The sequence below is a fragment of the Harmonia axyridis genome, chromosome X, assembly GCF_914767665.1.
Source record: "Harmonia axyridis chromosome X, icHarAxyr1.1, whole genome shotgun sequence".
In the NCBI taxonomy this organism is placed as follows: domain Eukaryota; kingdom Metazoa; phylum Arthropoda; class Insecta; order Coleoptera; family Coccinellidae; genus Harmonia; species Harmonia axyridis.
This window is the reverse complement of record NC_059508.1, coordinates 5,418,332-5,439,503: the sequence shown is the minus strand read 5'-3', so window position 1 is coordinate 5,439,503 and position 21,172 is coordinate 5,418,332. Positions and strand designations below refer to the sequence as shown.

Sequence of the window (21,172 nt, the reverse complement as noted above, 5' to 3'; positions counted from 1 at the left end):
ACAACTGGGCTTAATGTTCTGCATAAAAGTATACATTATTCCTCAGTTGACAATTATCAAATTGATCAAAATCATAATTACAGAATGCGTTAAAATTTTCAGGTTTACAAACAACTGGGCATAATGTTCTGCATGAAAGTATACGTTATCCCTCAGTCAACAATTATCAAATTGATCATAATCATAATAACGTAAGCGTGAATAAGAGAATTGACCTAAATTTTTTGAATGTTCTTTATTCTTCTGCCAAGCTCTCGGAATATTTCATTCCATCATCAGGGCTAAGAATCTGAAAACTCGAAAAGAATTATAAAAATCGATCTTGTAGGGCTAAGACAATTCATCTGCATGCCAGTACAAAAGTCTTAGCCTTACAAGATCGATTGTTATAATTCTTTTCGAGTTTTCAAATTCTTAGCCCTAATGATGGAATAAAATATTCCGAAAGCTTGGCAGAAGAATAAAGAACATTCAAGATATTTAGGTCAATTCCCTTATTCACGCTTACGTTTTTAACACTGAATGACCATAATACCAATACAAAAAACATAATCATAATTACAGAATTTGTTGAAATTTTCAGGTTTCCAAACAACTGGGCATAACGTTCTCCATAAAAGTACCAATACGTAATCCCTTAGTTGACAATAATTATCAAATTGAACAAAATCAAAATTACAGAATTCACGCTTTGCTTAGGAACCCAAGAAGATGGACTTTTGTCTGGATTGAAGCTGAGATTCCGAGTTTCAACTTCCAAGGAAATGAATGACTTCTCCATTTTTTCTGCGTATTTTTTTGGTGATCCTAGAAATAGCTCAGTGATAATAAAATTTTTCACATGAGAAATCTTCTTGAAAAGATAGAAAAAGTATTTGATGGATTTGGTCCTAAGTGATGGAAATTTTTATCGAATAAAATAAAAGCAATATTCATATCCAAAATTGATCATTGAAATTTGTGGAAAATAATTATGTTTTCATTTCATTTAATAGAAAAATTAGAATACTCAAGAGCTCTCAACATGTACTGATGATTTATGTCATAAGACCTAGTTCTCACCCAAAAATTCATGAAATGAATAACTTATCGAAAGCCCGTTGTATAACCTCAGTAAATATTTGGCTCAACTTTCAAGCCATGCCTTAGAGAATAATTGATAATAAAAAGTCCTCAGAACTTGTGAAATAGTTCAAATCTGTCAGCATTCCTGACAACTACATACTGATTTCACTGTGTTTCACAGTGTCGGTCTATACTATGAGGTCCACTTGACACTCAGGCGATTATAACACCTTGATACGAGTCCTATTGATGACCTTAATTTATAGTATTCGTTTGTCGCATTCTTCCCGGGACACCCTGTTCATGATTTTTTTGATGCAGATATGGGGGTTGTCTCAGCTGAATGTTCTTATGAATGAAAACATGATAGATGAAGACTACGGCGATTCCTTATGTTGATCCAACCCATAGAATTTATGTAGCCAGAGGTTGGAACAGTCCTCCTCAAATTCAGCACCAACCGACAACAACGATTCTGAACAGTATATGCCCTGAGTCGAACGCATGAAGGAAGGGGCCATAAATATAATCATAGAAATTAAAATATGATAAGACTAGTTTATCACAGAACATCTTTTTTATACATTCATGAAGAAAATTCCGACTACAAAAAATGAGTCTGAGGGATAAAAAGGCTGTCTTGATGTAAGCAGAGACATGATCTGAGAATTTCAATTGAGAATCAACATACAACCCAAGATTTTTAATTGTTCTCAATGGCTTCAAAATCTTGTTGAGAACCCTAACAGAAAACGCACCAAGCTTGGAGATAGAGTGAGCACTTCAAATTATCAAAAAATTAGACTTATAAGGATTCAAGTGTAGTATTATGATTGTTTGTTAAACTTGTAACAGTGTTTGTTGTGTACATTTAACTCATGTAATATATTAGTATCTACATATCCTGACTTTCCTTAACATATTTGATGGATCAAATAAACATAATTATGATTATTAGCTCGCTATATGTCGACGATGCGAGGGCTATATTGCCTATTTAATAACAGATTTTTTTTAAAATCAATGAATATTGTAATTAAAAACCTAATCTATGAGAATTCATATCACCAAATGGGACATACCATCCAGTAGCCTATTGATTTCCATCAACCATGTCAAAATATGTATTCCATCGCTCAAATCCCAATATTGCCTTATCGTTCTTGTACAACTGGTTTATCAGGTGCTCAGAGGTGTGGATGAACTCAAAATGGAGACGGTGCATAGTATATTATATGGTGATCAATAGCATTCTTCCCTAGAGAAAAAAAAAAAGATTAGAATCTATGCACCACTTTGTAACAAGATATGGATATTTGAATTTAAAAGTTGTTGGTAAACAATAACAATTAATTTGTCCTTTAATTTTATTTATCAAATGAATTTTAAGGGCTGATTTCAAAAATTAATACTGCCCAATGAATAAGACCGATTGAATAGATATATGATGTTTGTTCTCATTCCATGTTATTCGATTAAGAACAGCTTCAAAGAGAGGATTGCCTAATTATGAAATTTTGATTCTTCGAAAAATCAAAGAGAACATCTGCCGATGCGCTTCATCTATTTAGCCAATTCATCGATCTCAATTATTGGTTTTCTCTATACAAACTCACTAAATTTTCCGTTAAAGGTCGCAAATGAATACCACCCAATAATTAATATCATTCAGATCGTTTGTGGTTGCGAGAATATTTAGCTCCAATTGATTCAGTTTTAACTTCATCATAGTGACAGAAATATTTCCGATTTGTGTGGGTTCTATTGAGTACTTCCACTTATTATTGATAAAAACGACTACTTCATCATTTTGGTTCAAACAAGAATTATTGTAATAAGATGTGTAATTCGGTATCTTGAAACAATCCAAGTTCTGAACATTCCATGTTTCCGTTAAAATAATCACATTATTTTGAAAATCAAGACATTCTAAATAAACAAGAAATTCATCAAAATTCTTTCGTAGGCTTCTTATATTCTGATGTAAAACATTAAATCCAGTTCTCAGTATTTCTAATGTTTCCTCCCTCAATTCTCCACAGTTTCCAACAATGCATTCATTAACTCTGTTATAATTATCTAATTCCTCTACGTATTCGAACATTATCAATAATCAGATTAAAATTATTTCCCCCAATATCCCTCTATGCGTATTAAAAAAAGAAAAGACTACTAAATTAATTCCTCGTTTCAATCTGAATATCAGCGTTCTTTTTTACAGCCCACATTCCGATATTCATTCGAAATAATACAACAATATGTACTTACATTTTCAATCAGATAAGGTGTCCATTGTTTTGATTTCAGTTTTTATCCCGTTTATGATGCCAAATATTCTCCCATTCAGGCTCCATTCATTTTTGAAACCATATTTTTCTGATGCTTTGTTCATTATTTCAATTCTGGTTTTTGTCAGGTCTTTCTTGATGTGGATTATAAGGCCTTTGAGTTTTCTTCGGTTTTTCATTATTTCAACCTTTTCTTCATAATTAGACAATTTCACGAAGATAGGTCGTGGTTTTCCTTCAGGTTTGAAATGTCCTATTCGATAACATTCAGTTGGAGACTTATGCTGAATAGATAACTTCAACATAGTACTATTGAAGTCTTTCAATGGGCTTCTTCCGTGAACTTCTTTGACCCCATATATCCTCAAATTTTGTCTTCTGGAGTGCTGTTTCAGAGTGCCAACTTTTTCCTCCAACTTTTTCATCTCTTTCTGATGAACTTCTTCCTTTTCTTTCAGTTTTGCTTCTAGTTTTAGCTCGAAAGCGATGCTTACTTTTTCTATAACTTTTTGTAGAAAATCTTTCCCAGGATATCATTAAGGACTGCTTTGACCCCCAACTTGATTTCACCCATTTGTTCCCTCGTAAAACGCATACTTTATAATTTTGGATATGTATGTACGAAATTTACTTCGATGATTTCTTAATTATCGGAATGGCTACAGATCACGTCTACTTGCAACCACACATGAAATCATTCATTATGGTATCATATCATGTGGAAATGGACTTTCAAATGGAGGCGGGAGTGTTGTATCGGTTCAATTGGGAGAGGGGGATCTAGGGCTGTAATCATCTTGCATGTTTACGGAAGTAGCGTTCGGAGTTCTTGCCATCGAATTCGAGTAGTAACGTTCTCGAGAAGTACTGGGCTCTCCACATCCATAATACTGAATGGTCTGATTTGGATGGAAAGACGGATCTGGAGTTGAACTAGCTTTATTTTTTCTTTTGGATTTTATTCTTTGGGCCAACTGAAGAACGCCAGTTTGAAATTCCAAGACTTCATCGTCATCGAAATTTTCAAGTGTGGGCAAAAGTCCTTGAATGAAAGCTATGTGACGGTTCGGATTTTGAACCATCTCCATTAATTTGAGCTCAAATTGTTCAGGTTGGCTTGTAGAGGATTGTTTTTTTTTTTTTGTTGAATGACGAACACTTTCCAGATTTGAAGATCCTTCATCTCTGGAGAACTGCTGTTGATCCTCATGCTCACCTTCTACACTTTCAACGTAGCTTTCCTGATCACTATTTTCACTTGCCATCGAATCTTCAGTCGCCCTCGTATCAAAAATTTTCCTCAAAAGATCTATTTGATCGTGGTAAATGTACTTTTTAGTTTTTGAAGCGGATGCACCAGATCTCGTCGCCTTTTTGTTTCTTTCGAGAGCTCTTCGGGAACCACTTCTCCATTTCTCCATTTTGTCGTTAAGTCCTTTTCTATATCAACAAAGAAAGAATTAATGTGACAACATGGTAGTAATGATTAATTGCGTGATACAAATATAAATACTGCCTTTAACTATTTTGAAATTTGTGTGGAAACTTTGTTTTGTAATTTCATCATTACCATCTTTTTAGGTACCTCGCAAGTGGTTGCACATTCACCTAGCTACATTATACAAGGTGGCCATTTGAAAACGAAACAGACGAGATTACAGACGAAATAAAGTTTTTCGATAGAAATGCTCGGACAGGTCGATTTCTGTTTCGAGGGGGACAACTTAAGATGTAGGTCACGGACGCATAGCGCTTCAACCCTTGCTACTACAACCCTCACCCCCAAATTTTGAAAAGGGAAGATGGGGTGAGTGATACCTCATTTGAAAGGTATTTTTATACTGATTTCAGCACAGTAATTGTTTTTTCATTTTATGCATTAGTTCTCGAAATATTTTTAACTAAGTATTTGAAAATGAAGTGGTGTTTTCATGGCACTTGTAGTGTTTTGTGAAAAATCGACATTTTGAGCTTCAAAACAACCATGACTGTGGCTTCCTTCCTAACTAACTAACGCATGAATATTTCGAGAACTAATGCATAAAATGAAAAAACAATCACTGTGCTGAAATCAGTATAAAAATACCTTTAAATTGAGGTATCACTCACCCCATCGTCCCTATTCAAAAATTGGGGTTGGGGGTTGTAGCGGCAAGGGTTGAAGCGCTATGCGTCCGTTACCTACATCTTAAGTTGTTCCCCTCGAAACAGAAATCGACCTGTCCGAGCATTTCTATCGAAAAACTTTATTTCGTCTGTAATCTCGTCTGTTTCGTTTTCAAATGGCCACCCTGTATGTTTAGAATCGGGATTTCAACTGCATCCAAAATTGTGAGAAGCGTATGCCGAGTCATTTGGTCTATTTTGAAAATGAAAGTGCTCCCTGTACCAACAAGAGAGCAGTACGAAAGTGTTGCAGCAAGCTTTGAGAAAAATGCTAATTACCCCAATTGCCTTGGAGCTATTGACGGCAAACATGTACGTTTGGTGTGTCCTTTCAAAAGTGGATCCATGTACTACAATTACAAACAGTACTTCTCTGTGGTGCTCATAGCCATAGCAGATTCTGAGTACCGCTTTGTGTACGTGGATATTGGCAGCTATGAAAAGGATTGCCACCCTTCGATTTTTCAGCGTTCGAGGTTTTGGAGATCAATTGAAAATGAAAATATTGAAATCCCGACAAAGAAGAGTCTTCCTGGTACCGTGGAAACCAAAGTATCTCATGTTTTCATCGCTGATGAAGCTTTTGGGTTAAGAAAGAACTTATTGAGACCCTTTGGAGGACGAAATTTGTCAGTGGCGAAAAAGGTATTCAACTACTGTTTGAGTAGGCAAGACGTTTTGTAGGATGTGTATTTGGAATCTTATCCAACAAATGGCGCATCCTTCACCGGGCAATCAACGTGCAACCAGATTTCGCTCTCCTACTGGTGTGAAAAAATTATACTGGTGTCCCGGAAGTAACTGTACATACTATTAAATTACCATAGGTAGAGTAGGGCTAGGTGAGTATGAATTGACTGCAAAAACTTAATTTCTGTCTTTCCTAAGAAAGCTACAGGGTGAGTTTGCATATTCATGGAAATAATGAAATCATTATCAAAACCAAACTTATCAGCGGAATTAATTGAAACTTGGGATGTTATTGACACATGCCGAGGTCGAGTCAGAGACATATTAATTTTTTCAATATTCCAAGATCGGACTCATTATATCTCATTTGAAGTGTCCAAGTTAAAACTTTGAATAAAAAAAGGATGTAAGATGTGACTTTGAGTGATACCGCGTATTGAAGCTGAATATATGCACTTTTTGAGAATTTAACCAATGATCTCAAATTCAAAACACAAAATTATATTTTCAACCTGAACACTTCAAATGAGTAATAATAAGTCCGGTCCTGGAATAATGAATAAATTAATATGTCTCTGACTGAACCTGCGCATGTGTCAATTACATACCAAGTTTCAATAAATTCCGCTGATAAGTTTGGTTATGATGATGGTTTCATTATTTCCATGAATATGCAAACTCACCCTGGACCTTTTTTCAGGAAAAACAGGTATTAATTTTTTGCAATCAATCTGTACTCACCTAGTCCTACTCTAGCTCTGGTAGGTAAGAGTAGATCTCCCGGGTCAGAATTTTTTATTCAAAATTTTTTTCGATTCGGCTCGGTTGAAACAGGATCTTTAAAATGCAATAAAAAAAAATTATTTCAAGTTGTATCTCGTGAATGGAAGGGAATCGAAAGAAATGATTTTCGGATTATAGTTTTTTTTTATTGATGTGATGAATCTCATCCAAGCATAAAATGCCATCCAAGGCCGGTCAAGTCCAGAATGCCCACTATACTAAATGAGAAAAAAAATAGAATCGACAAAAATAGTGAGGGAAAAAAAAAGTTCATTTTGACCCAAGAAATCTTTGGTTGAAATCTATGTACAGGGTGGGCAAATTTCGATGTTTTAGCACTACAACTTTTAAACCAGAGGAGATTCATTTTTGGCCACCTTCTTTCGTTTTCGAGTTATAAGCGAAATTTGGAAAAATGGCGATATCAAAAAACATTTATATCTTCGTTGATACTGATGATAGAGCTCTGAAATTAAAACATTATACAGGCACTTTTTTACGTAGAATCCAGTGGCGTGCTCGTCTTTCCAAAATGGTTTTTATTCACGAAGCTATGACCCAAAGTTATGTTTTTCTAATGGGAACACTATATTTCTGTGCCATTTTTTGAAAGCTTAATTTTTTCCTGATTTCAAAAATATATGACATCGTATGGTTTATATGAATATAAATGATAGAAAATGGTCGAAAACCTTTTTTTACCTAAGATTCTCAATATTTCTATGGTTTCAACTATTGATGAACACAGAAAAATTGAGCTTCCTGTAACAAAAGAAGTGTCCTCTCGTTAATCTGATTATTTCTATGATTTTTACTAATTTCCTTAAAATTTAAGAGTTATCGAAGAAAAACATGAACTAAGGAAATACTACAAATAAAATATCCTGTTTTGAGGTTTTACTTGGTGTTATTGGTGTTCTTCTGTGCGGTAACCCTACATGTCGTTGGCTGATTATCAGATAGCCTCTTTTTATACCAGACCCAACCGTGAACATGGGGGTGTTGTTATTTATGTCAAGTTGGGAATTCAAGCGCAACAGCTTAATGTGGCCAAATACTCGGTCGAAATGCACTGTGAACTGTGTGCAGTTAAGATTAAATTTGGTGAGAATACTTTCTGTGTTATTAGTGTATATAGACCTCCTTCAGGTTACTTCAACTTGTTTATTAAATCCTTGGAATATGTTCTTGTTTACTGTAGTACTGTCTCTAAAGTAAATTTCTTGTGTGGAGATCTCAACATAGATTATCTCTCCCTGTCAACACAATCTCGATCTTTAAATGACTTGTTTTCATGTCATAATTCATTGGTTACCTCGAGAGAGCCAACTAGAGTTGTTACTAATATGAGTGGCCAAACCTCTTCCACAAATTACATGGAACTGGAATTATATGGAACAACATATACATGGTGTTCCATAAAAAAAAATATAGGTTTGTGTTGAATCTTCAAAACCATACCCCGAAAAAAAAATTTGAGTACTCCACTGGATTCTACGCAGAATTCTGATGCAGACGTAGTTTTCACCTCAGCATTATTTCGAATAACTTCGGGGATAAAGAAGGGGTCCCAAAAGTATCAATTTCCAAAATCGCCCTGTATCTCTTGAACGAAAACAGTTATGCAAAATCTGATTAGACCATTTTGAGTTTCACGAAAAAGTAGGACAGGAACGTGAAAACCGCAAGGCTCTATCTAAAATAACAAGCCAGAAACCTGGCTGTCTCACCCAAAATGGGATGCACTGTACAAAGAGGGCTCTGTAAGACCAGAACAATTGAACCTCACTTAGGGGACCACAAGGCACAGATATTGAATTTTTCTGTATGAAAAGGACATTCTGTGGATGTGAAGTATGAAAGATTAAGAAAAATGAATGATAAAGCAATTCACAAGTTCATTGAAAATATGAAAAGGCAGGATTGGACCCAGGTGTATTCCAAAAGTGCACAGGGACAATTCTATAAGTTCTATGCTGTTTTTGCCGATATATTTCAAACATCCTTTCCTGAAGTAAAAATGAAAGTGAGAAGTGGAAAGAAAATTTATTCAGAATACAAAATACAAACCTTGAGAAAAATATTGGAGGCTTATGAAATAATAATAATTATGAGAGTGAAAAAGGCTTTATGAAGCTTTAAAAAAGTGCCTCAAAAATGAAATTTAAGCATCTGCGAGAGGGAAAAATTGCAGAAACTGAGAAAGTCTAGCTACAGGAATCAGACTTCATAACGGCTCATACAGGGAGAGACAAGCAAAAAAGATCATCTGAAGAATATTCAAAGTAACATAAACGCTAGCGAAATGAACGCTCATTTGACTTCGGTAGGAAGAGAAACACAAAAACTGACCACTTAGTCACCTAAATATTCAAAGAAATTACTTCGAAACAGCAAAAAGAAGGAAAGGAATACGATGTTTTTGTTGCCGGTAACACAGGAGGAATTATTGCAAATATCAAGAATTCTAGAAAATAAGAAAACTAAAGATATAGATGGAATATCAGTCGCAATATTGAAGAGAGCTCTTCCATATATTATAGCGTCACTCTGTTAGATCATGAACGACTGTTTTTCAGAGGGAATCTTTCCAGATAAACTTAAAGTAGCCATGGTCATACCTTTTTTAAAAAGGGAACACGAAATATTTCAAATTCCAGGTGTAGCTTTGAACTTTGATTTTCAGTAAAAATGTTGAATGAAGTGAACTGGCTCGAAAAACACGGGAAATATTGTAATTGTTTACATCATTACAATATTTTGTATAGTTTGGCCAAAGAAGTTCAGAATTCATACGTAAACTTTTGTCCTAACCCACCGTTAAAGTCTCCAACCAGCGTAATTTGATATCCTAACGAGCATTCATTTTTATTAAATTCTCAAGGGAAACGAGACTTTCCTTTCGTTTATGAAATTGGCCCTAGCAGAAACAAACTTTGGTCTGAACATTTCCTGTTGTTAAACCGTATTAATCTCAATATCTGTGTGAAATCTCAATTTCTGATTATAACAAAATTGTTATTGAAACGGCACTGAGCGTAAATGAATATTCCGTGATTAAAGTAGTAGAAGAATTTCGAGTATGAACACGAAATAACTCAAATTCCAGGTGTAGCTTCGAACTTTGATTTTCAGTATGAAAAAAATTTTAAATGAAGTAAACTGGCTCGAAGAACACGGGGAAGAATGTAATTGTTAACATCATTAAAATATTTTGTATAGTTTGTTCAATGAAGTTTAGAATTTAAACGTAAACTTTTGTCCTAACCGAGCGTTAAAGTCTCCAAACAGCGTATATTCGATATCCTACCAAGCATTCATTTTTATTCAATGCTTGAAGGCCCCAAGTTGAATAAATCGAATTGTCTGGATGTGTTCTAGTATAAATGAAAAAATTTAGAGAAATGCATTTGTTCTTACCCTTTTGGGAGTTTTTTCAAATGGATTTTGATTTCTTTCTCTTCCGATTTCGAGTAGAAAGATGTCTATTTCTCCATCTTATTCCTCTCCAGTTTCAGTCGAAATCAATGAAGCCATACAATTAACCATACCTGAGACCATAATATTGCAATCAGCACAAAAATAACGAAATAATTGCATCATTCGTAATAATTTACATCAAAATAGACTGTCTGAGCCATTTCGAATCCAATTTAGAAGTTAAATTGAAAGTAAAGTAAGTAAAGGATTTTCCTGGTAGCATAAAATGAATTTTGATTTCCTTCTTTGCCGATTTCAAGTAGAAAAATGTATATTTCTCCATCTTATTCCTAGTATAATTTTTTTAGCATTATTAATTCTTCTGGTGATTTTGGTACCAGGTATGGTCAATTGTATGGCTTCAATTCAATACCTGGTACCAAAATCACCAGAAGAATTAATAATAATAAAAAAATTATACTAGAATCTTTCCTTATTACTGAAATATACGATAATCGAAAATAATGGTAGAATGAATAAATTTTAATCTGACAGCTTTTCATCAAACATTATATCATTCAATTACCTCAGAAAATTCAATCGATTCCCTTTAAATGAAAACATCTGCACATGCGCATAACTAGTCCACGATTTCCAATCAATAATTTCCCTCCTACGCCATATTTTTCACTCACAATATGACGAATTGCGCAACAAGTAAATACCGAAAATATGGTTACGTAGATTCATAAACATTTATTTTTATAGCAACTCATTGAATATTTTGCAAGAAAAGAATTATCGACTTTGTCACAAGATCAAAGGAATAATGTGTTAGGTCATTAAGTCACTCAAATATCTTATTAAGTTCTTTATTAAACTTGGCTTAGCTTTCGGTCTTTTACATGGTCATCTTCAGGGCACTGGAAACAATTTTTTACATTACGAAAGACTATAAAATACCAAAAAAACTCATTAGTTATCTAAATCTGAACTTACAATTAATCTAAACCTAACAATGAAAAATTTGGCAGAACCATAACATGTAAGTTCAGATTTAGATAACTAATGAGTTTTTTTGGTTTTTTATGGTATTTCGTAATGTAAAAAATTGTTTCCAGTGCCTTGAAGATGGTCATGTTAATGACCGAAAGCAAAGCCAATTTTAATAAAGAACTTAATAAGATCTTTGAGTGACTTTATACCTGATACATTATTGCTTTGATCGTGTGACAAAGTCGATAATTCTTTTCTTGTAACTTATATGATGGGATTCTACCAAGAGATACGTAATTGTCATTGAATATTCGTTATAATAACGAAAACATAAAATTTCTTCCTAAGGCAACAAATCGAAATTTACAACATTAATATGATAATTTTCTCACCATGAATTGAGAAAATCCCCTCGTTTTGAATCGCACAATTAACAAATTTGCTGCTTCATTGAATTCAAAACAATTCAAATTCAATTAAAAACTTGCACTACTATCCGACCGTACTCGATAGACCACCACTTCATGAATGATCACACCTTGTTGCAGGATATTGATATCGAGGTGCGTTGCCTAGCAAAGAAACCCAGATGCACTTCTGCGTATTTGCAATATGCATCAGTTGTGAACCGTTCAAGCTCATTGCACATGCTCTTTGCTTCCGTAAGCGAATTGCCCCTCCTATGGAAGATTCCAAAATATAAAAGATGAGGTTGAAACAAGCTCAAATATTTCACATTCGGTATTTTCGAATTGAACTTTTCGTCGAGATGAAAAATTTGTTGTTTTATATGAAGCAAAAAAATACATGAATCAATGCAAATTGGCGAATGCGAGGGTTATTGATTTAAGGATGATAATAAATCAGAAGGAAGTACAAAAAAAGCTAATTACCAGCATACTTCACATGTAATCGGGTCCTTATGTTATGTTAGAGACAGAGATTTCAGATACAGTCAAGGGAATACTGAGGAACAAATCGAAATTTAAAACAATAATATGATAATTTTCTCACCCTGAATTAAAAAAATCTTTTCGTTCTTGAATCGCACAACAAACAAATTTGCTACTTCATTGAATTTGAAACAATTGGAATTCAATTAAAAACTTGCACTACTATCCGACCGTACTCGATAGACCACCACTTTATGAATGATCACACCTTGTTGTAGGATATTGATATCGAGGTGCGTTGCCTAGCAAAGAAACCCAGATGCACTTCTGCGTATTTGCAATATGCATCAGTTGTGAACCGTTCAAGCTCATTGCACATGCTCTTTGCTTCCATAAGCGAATTGCCACTCCTATGGAAGATTCCAAAATATAAAAGATGACGTTGAAACAAGCTCAAATATTCCACATTCGGTATTTTCGAATTGAACTTTTCTTCGAGATGAAAAATTTGTTGTTTTATATGAAGCAAAAAAATACATGAATCAATGCAAAATGGCGAATGCGAGGGTTATTGATTTAAGGGTGATAATAAATCAGAAAGAAGTACAAAAAAAGCTAATTACCAGCATACTTCACATGTAATCGGGTCCTTATGTTATGTTAGAGACAGAGATTTTAGATACAGTCAAGGGAATACTGAGGAACAAATCGAAATTTAAAACAATAATATGATAATTTTCTCACCCTGAATTAAAAAAATCTTTTCGTTCTTGAATCGCACAACAAACAAATTTGCTACTTCATTGAATTTGAAACAACTCGAATTCAATTAAAAACTTGCACTACTATCCGACCGTACTCGATAGACCACCACTTTATGAATGATCACACCTTGTTGTAGGATATTGATATCGAGGTGCGTTGCCTAGCAAAGAAACCCAGATGCACTTCTGCGTATTTGCAATATGCATCAGTTGTGAACCGTTCAAGCTCATTGCACATGCTCTTTGCTTCCATAAGCGAATTGCCACTCCTATGGAAGATTCCAAAATATAAAAGATGACGTTGAGACAAGCTCAAATATTTCACATTCGGTATTTTCGAATTGAACTTTTCTTCGAGATGAAAAATTTGTTGTTTTATATGAAGCAAAAAAATACATGAATCAATGCAAAATGGCGAATGCGAGGGTTATTGATTTAAGGATGATAATAAATCAGAAAGAAGTACAAAAAAAGCTAATTACCAGCATACTTCACATGTAATCGGGTCCTTATGTTATGTTAGAGACAGAGATTTTAGATACAGTCAAGGGAATACTGAGGAACAAATCGAAATTTAAAACAATAATATGATAATTTTCTCACCCTGAATTAAAAAAATCTTTTCGTTCTTGAATCGCACAACAAACAAATTTGCTACTTCATTGAATTTGAAACAACTCGAATTCAATTAAAAACTTGCACTACTATCCGACCGTACTCGATAGACCACCACTTTATGAATGATCACACCTTGTTGTAGGATATTGATATCGAGGTGCGTTGCCTAGCAAAGAAACCCAGATGCACTTCTGCGTATTTGCAATATGCATCAGTTGTGAACCGTTCAAGCTCATTGCACATGCTCTTTGCTTCCATAAGCGAATTGCCACTCCTATGGAAGATTCCAAAATATAAAAGATGACGTTGAGACAAGCTCAAATATTTCACATTCGGTATTTTCGAATTGAACTTTTCTTCGAGATGAAAAATTTGTTGTTTCATATGAAGCAAAAAAATACATGAATCAATGCAAAATGGCGAATGCGAGGGTTATTGATTTAAGGGTGATAATAAATCAGAAAGAAGTACAAAAAAAGCTAATTACCAGCATACTTCACATGTAATCGGGTCCTTATGTTATGTTAGAGACAGAGATTTCAGATACAGTCAAGGGAATACTGAGGAACAAATCGAAATTTAAAACAATAATATGATAATTTTCTCACCCTGAATTAAAAAAATCTTTTCGTTCTTGAATCGCACAACAAACAAATTTGCTACTTCATTGAATTTGAAACAATTAGAATTCAATTAAAAACTTGCACTACTATCCGACCGTACTCGATAGACCACCACTTTATGAATGATCACACCTTGTTGTAGGATATTGATATCGAGGTGCGTTGCCTAGCAAAGAAACCCAGATGCACTTCTGCGTATTTGCAATATGCATCAGTTGTGAACCGCTCAAGCTCATTGCACATGCTCTTTGCTTCCATAAGCGAATTGCCACTCCTATGGAAGATTCCAAAATATAAAAGATGACGTTGAGACAAGCTCAAATATTTCACATTCGGTATTTTCGAATTGAACTTCTCTTCGAGATGAAAAATTTGTTGTTTTATATGAAGCAAAAAAATACATGAATCAATGCAAAATGGCGAATGCGAGGGTTATTGATTTAAGGATGATAATAAATCAGAAAGAAGTACAAAAAAAGCTAATTACCAGCATACTTCACATGTAATCGGGTCCTTATGTTATGTTAGAGACAGAGATTTTAGATACAGTCAAGGGAATACTCAGGAACAAATCGAAATTTAAAACAATAATATGATAATTTTCTCACCCTGAATTAAAAAAATCTTTTCGTTCTTGAATCGCACAACAAACAAATTCGCTACTTCATTGAATTTGAAACAATTAGAATTCAATTAAAAACTTGCACTACTATCCGACCGTACTCGATAGACCACCACTTTATGAATGATCACACCTTGTTGTAGGATATTGATATCGAGGTGCGTTGCCTAGCAAAGAAACCCAGATGCACTTCTGCGTATTTGCAATATGCATCAGTTGTGAACCGTTCAAGCTTATTGCACATGCTCTTTGCTTCCATTAGCAAATTGCCCCTCCTATGGAAGATTCCAAAATATAAAAGATGACGTTGAAACAAGCTCAAATATTTCACATTCGAGATTTTTGAATTGAACTTTTTTTCGCGATGAGAAATTGGTTGTTTTATATGGAGCAAAAAAATACATGGATCAATGCAAAATGGTGAATGCGAGGGTTATTGATTCAAGGGGGATAATACTTCAGACAGAAGTACAAATTAGAATAATTACCAGCATATATTACAGATAATCAGATCCTTTTGTTATGTTAGAGACAGAAATTATAAATACAGTCAAGGAAATCCTGAAGGAACAAATCGAAATTTAAAATGACAATATGACAATTTTCTCACCTTGAATTAATAAAATCTTCTCGTTCCTGAATCACACAATAAACGAATTGGCTGCATCATTCAATTTGAAACAATTCAAATTCAATTAAAAACTTGTATTACTATCTGACCCTACTCGATAGACAAGTGGTCGTCTATCGAGTAGGGTCAGATAGTAGTACAAGTTTTTATGAATGATCACACCTTGTTGTAGTATATTGATATCTAGTTGCGTTGCCTAGCAAAGAAACCCAGATGCAATTCTGCGTATTTGCAATATGCATCAGTTGTGAACCGTTCAAGCTCATTTCGCATCCTCTTTGCTTCCATAAGCGAATGGCCCCTCCTTTGGAAGATACCAAAATGTAAAAGATGACGTTGAAACAAGTTCTTATATTCTTCATTCGGGATTTTCGAATTAAACTCTTCTTCGAGATGAGAAATTTGTTGTTCTATATGAAGCAAAGAAAAATACATGAATCAGTGCAAAATGGCGAATGTTAGGGTTATTTATTTAAGGGGGATAATACTTCAGAAAGAAGTACAATAAAGACTAATTAACAGCATATTCCACATATAGTCGAGTCTTCTTGTTATGTGAGAGAAAGGGATTATAAAAATCGTCAAGAGTATGAATTACAAAAAATCCTGTGGATATGATGAAATCCCAATTACAGTGATGAAGCCCCACATTTCACATATAATCGAACCCGAGAAGGCAACATGGTTTCACTCAAGTCAGAGGTGCAGAAACTGCAATTTTTGAGTTTCTTCAGAACATAATACATACCTAAATACATGTTTTTGATACTTCTAAGTCTAATACCAATTAAATTGCAATAACAATTTGAGGATTTCTTTGTGTAACCACAGATTCGAACTTATTCTAGTTTATCTTCAGATACTGTGGAGTTTCTACCAATTTCACAGAGCATTTATCTAAAAACAGGTAGAAAAAGTGGTACTTGGGAAAACTCAAGGAATAGGCTATAAGATTCGGTTGATAGCAAACAATATCTTACCATTCGGAAGCATTGAGTATTTTAGAATGCCAGAGTTCTGTTTGTTCGTTCATAATTTCAAAACAATTTATTTTCAATAATTCACTAATTTCAATGGATTCTTAATATTTTAGTTTCCTGCCTCTTGATTCTTCATGTATTATTTTCATATTATCAATTGTAGTAAAATAATGATTATTATCTAAACAATGCGTTGCAAAGGTGGTGAGTCTGTTCATCAAATCTTATTTTGAATACATTTATTCAAAATAAGATTTGATGAACAGATTTCACCAAAAATAAGCGACTCACCACCTTTGCAACGCATTGTTTAGATAATAATCATCCTTTCCCTATATGTAATTGATAAAATGAAAATAATACATGTAGAATCAAAAGGTAGAGAACTGAAATATTAAGAATCCATTGAAATTAATAAATTATTGAACAGAAATAGTTTTGAAATCATGAACGAACAAACACGATTCTATGTGATGTGCGATATCTCAATTTTCGATGATAACAAAATTGTTATTGAAACGGAACTAAGCGTAAATAAATATTCCGTGGATGAGAATCTAGAAGAATTTCAATTATGAACACGAAATAATTCAAATTCCAGGCGTAACTTTGAACATTGAAGTTCAGTATGAAAAATATTTCGAATGAAGTGAACTTGCTTAAAAACACGAAAAAAAATTGTAATTCTTCCCATCATAAATATAATACTTGTAGAATCATCGGACAGGAAACTAAATCATTCAAAATCTATTGAAATTTATGAATTATTGAACAGAAATAGTTTTGAAATAATCAACGATCCAACAGAACCCTGTTATTCTAAAATATTCAATGCTTTCAAATTATTCCTGGAAGTTAGATAACGGTCAAAATTCTTTGCTATCTACCAAATTTTATAGCCCACCGAACGGAAGCTTCGACTATACTAAAAAGTCACTGTATGGATGTTTGGGGGAATGGCATCGACAATATCCTGGGGATGGAGTTGTTTTTTCTGGTGATTCTAATGTTGATCTCAACAAGTCGACAAAAGAAGAATGAAAACTTATTGAATGCTTCAATTTTTTTAATTTGAAGAAAATGTTTATTTAACCACCTCGTATGAACAAAATGTCAAGCTCATGAATCTACAACATTTCCACAAGTGTACATAGAGGGCTCTGTGAGACCAAAACAATTGAACCTCACTTAGGGGACCACAAGGCACAGATATTGAATTTTTCTTTATCAAAAGGACATCCTGTAGATGTGAAGTATGAAAGATTGAGAAAAATTGATGATAAAGCAATTCACAAGTTCATTGAAAATATGAAAAGACAGGATTGGACCCAGGTGTATTCCAAAAGTGCACAGGGACAATTCTATAAGTTCTATGCTGTTTTTGCCGATATATTTCAAACATCCTTTCCTGAAGTAGAAATGAAAGTGAGAAGTGAAAAGAAAATTATTCAGAATACAAAAATACAAACCTTGAGAAAAAGATTGGAGGCTCATGAAATAATTATGAGAGTGTAGAAGACTTTATGAAGCTTTAAAAAAGTGCCTCAAAAATGAAATTTAAGCATCTGCGAGAGGGAGAAATTGCAGAAAACTGAGAAAGTCTAGCTACAGGAATCAGACTTCATAACGGCTCATACAGGAAGAGACAAGCAAAAAAGATCATCTGAAGAATATTCAAAATAACATAAACGCTAGCGAAATGAACGCTCATTTGACTTCGGTAGGAAGAGAAACACAACAACTGACCACTTAGTCACCTAAATATTCAAAGAAATTACTTCGAAACAGCGAAAAGAAGGAAAGGAATACGATGTTTTTGTTGCCGGTAACACAGGAGGAATTATTGCAAATATCAAGAATTCTAGAAAATAAGAAAACTAAAGATAAAGATGGAATATCAGTCGCAATATTGAAGAGAGCTTTTCCATATATTATAGCGTCACTCTGTAAGATCATCAACGACTGTTTTTCAGAGGGAATCTTTCCAGATAAACTTAAAGTAGCCATGGTCATACCTTTTTTAAAAAGGGAACACGAAATATTTCAAATTTCAGGTGTAGCTTTGAACTTTGATTTTCAGTAAAAATGTTGAATGAAGTGAACTGGCTCGAAAAACACGGGAAATATTGTAATTGTTTACATCATTACAATATTTTGTATAGTTTAGCCAAAGAAGTTCAGAATTCATACGTAAACTTTTGTTCTAACCCACCGTTAAAGTCTCCAACCAGCGTAATTTGATATCCTAACGAGCATTCATTTTTATTAAATTCTCAAGGGAAACGAGACTTTCCTTTCGTTTATGAAATTGGCCCTAGCAGAAACAAACTTTGGTCTGAACATTTCCTGTTGTTAAACCGTATTAATCTCAATATCTGTGTGAAATCTCAATTTCTGATTATAACAAAATTGTTATTGAAACGGCACTGAGCGTAAATGAATATTCCGTGATTAAAGTAGTAGAAGAATTTCGAGTATGAACACGAAATAACTCAAATTCCAGGTGTAGCTTCGAACTTTGATTTTCAGTATGAAAAAAATTCTAAATGAAGTGAACTGGCTCGAAGAACACGCGGAAGAATGTAATTGTTAACATTATTGAAATATTTTGTATAGTTTGTTCAACGAAGTTTAGAATTTAAACGTAAAATTTTGTCCTAACCGAGCGTTGAAGTCTCCAAACAGCGTATATTCGATATCCTACCAAGCATTCATTTTTATTCAATGCTTGAAGGCCCCAAGTTGAATAAATCGAATTGTCTGGATGTGTTCTAGTATAAATGAAAAAATTTAGAAAAATGCATTTGTTCTTACCCTTTTGGGAGCTTTTTCAAATGGATTTTGATTTCTTTCTCTTTCGATTTCAAGTAGAAAGATGTCTATTTCTCCATCTTATTCATCTCCAGTTCCAGTCGAAATCAATGAAGCCATACAATTAACCATACCTGAGACCAAAATATTGCAATCAGCACAAAAATAACGAAATAATTGCATCATTCGTAATAATTTACATCAAAATAGACTGTCTGAGCCATTTCGAATCCAATTTAGAAGTTAAATTGAAAGTAAAGTAAGTAAAGGATTTTCCTGGTAGCATCAAATGAATTTTGATTTCCTTCTTTGCCGATTTCAAGTAGAAAAATTTATATTTCTCCATCTTATTCCTAGTATAATTTTTTTATCATTATTAATTCTTCTGGTGATTTTGGTACCAGGTATGGTCAATTGTATGGCTTCAATTAACCATACCTGAGACCAAAATATTGCAATCAGCACAAAAATAACGAAATAATTGCATCATTCGTAATGATTTACATCAAAATAGACTGTCTGAGCCATTTCGAATCCAATTTAGAAGTTAAATTGAAAGTAAAGTAAGTAAAGGATTTTCCTGGTAGCATCAAATGAATTTTGATTTCCTTCTTTGCCGATTTCAAGTATAAAAATGTATATGTCTCCATCTTATTCCTAGTATAATTTTTTTATCATTATTAATTCTTCTGGTAATTTTGGTACCAGGTATGGTCAATTGTATGGCTTCAATTGACCATACCTGGTACCAAAATCACCAGAAGAATTAATAATAATAAAAAAATTTTACTAGAATCTTTCCTTATTACTGAAATATACGATAATCGAAAATAATGGAAGAATGAATTAATTTTAATCTGACAGTTTTTCATCAAACATTATATCATTCAATTACCTCAGAAAATTTAATCGATTCCCTATAAATGAAAACATCTGCACATGCGCATAACTAGTCCACAATTTCCAATCAATAATTTCCCTCCTACGCCATATTTTTCACTCACAATATGACGAATTGCGCAACAAATAAATACCGAAAATATAGTTACGTAGATTCATAAACATTTATTTTTATAGCAACTCATTGAATATTTTGCAAGAAAAGAATTATCGACTTTGTCACAAGATCAAAGGAATAATGTGTTAGGTCATTAAGTCACTCAAATATCTTATTAAGTTCTTTATTAAACTTGGCCTAGCTTTCGGTCATTTACATGGCCATCTTCAGGGCACTGGAAACAATTTTTTACATTACGAAAGACTATAAAATACCAAAAAAACTCATTAGTTTTCTAAATCTGAACTTACAACTAATCTAAACCTTACAATGAAAAATTTGGCAGAACCATAACATGTAAGTTCAGATTTAGATAACTAATGAGTTTTTTTGGTTTTTTATAGTATTTCGTAATGTAAAAAATTGTTTCCAGTGCCCTGAAGATGGTCATGTTAATGACCGAAAGCTAAGCCAATTTTAATAAAGAACTTAATAAGATCTTTGAGTGACTTTATACTTGATACATTATTGCTTTGATCGTGTGATAAAGTCGATAATTCTTTTCTTGTAACTTATATGATGGGATTCTACCAAGAGATACGTAATTGTCATTGAATATTCGTTATAATACCGAAAACAAAAAATTTCATCCTAAGGCAACAAATCGAAATTTACAACATTAATATGATAATTTTCTCACCTTGAATTGAGAAAATCCTCTCGTTTTGAATCGCACAATTAACAAATTTGCTACTTCATTGAATTTGAAACAATTAGAATTCAATTAAAAACTTGCACTACTATCCGACCGTACTCGATAGACCA

The 21,172-nt window shown here is 33.5% G+C and overlaps 1 protein-coding gene across 1 annotated transcript in view; it reads right to left on the bottom strand.

Annotated features, from left to right (window-relative positions):
- Positions 1-380: 380 nt before the first annotated feature.
- LOC123685997 overlaps positions 381-21,172 on the bottom strand; it is a 47,406-nt gene continuing 26,614 nt past the window's right edge. The window contains exons 7-10 of the mRNA XM_045625901.1: positions 19,354-19,484; positions 3,334-4,793; positions 2,148-2,323; positions 381-807 (exon numbers count right to left, since the gene is read on the bottom strand). Coding sequence (XP_045481857.1) covers positions 4,115-4,774 — 660 coding nt within the window. The 5' untranslated portion in view covers positions 4,775-4,793; positions 19,354-19,484 and the 3' untranslated portion in view covers positions 381-807; positions 2,148-2,323; positions 3,334-4,114. The remainder of the gene's footprint in view (positions 808-2,147; positions 2,324-3,333; positions 4,794-19,353; positions 19,485-21,172) is intronic.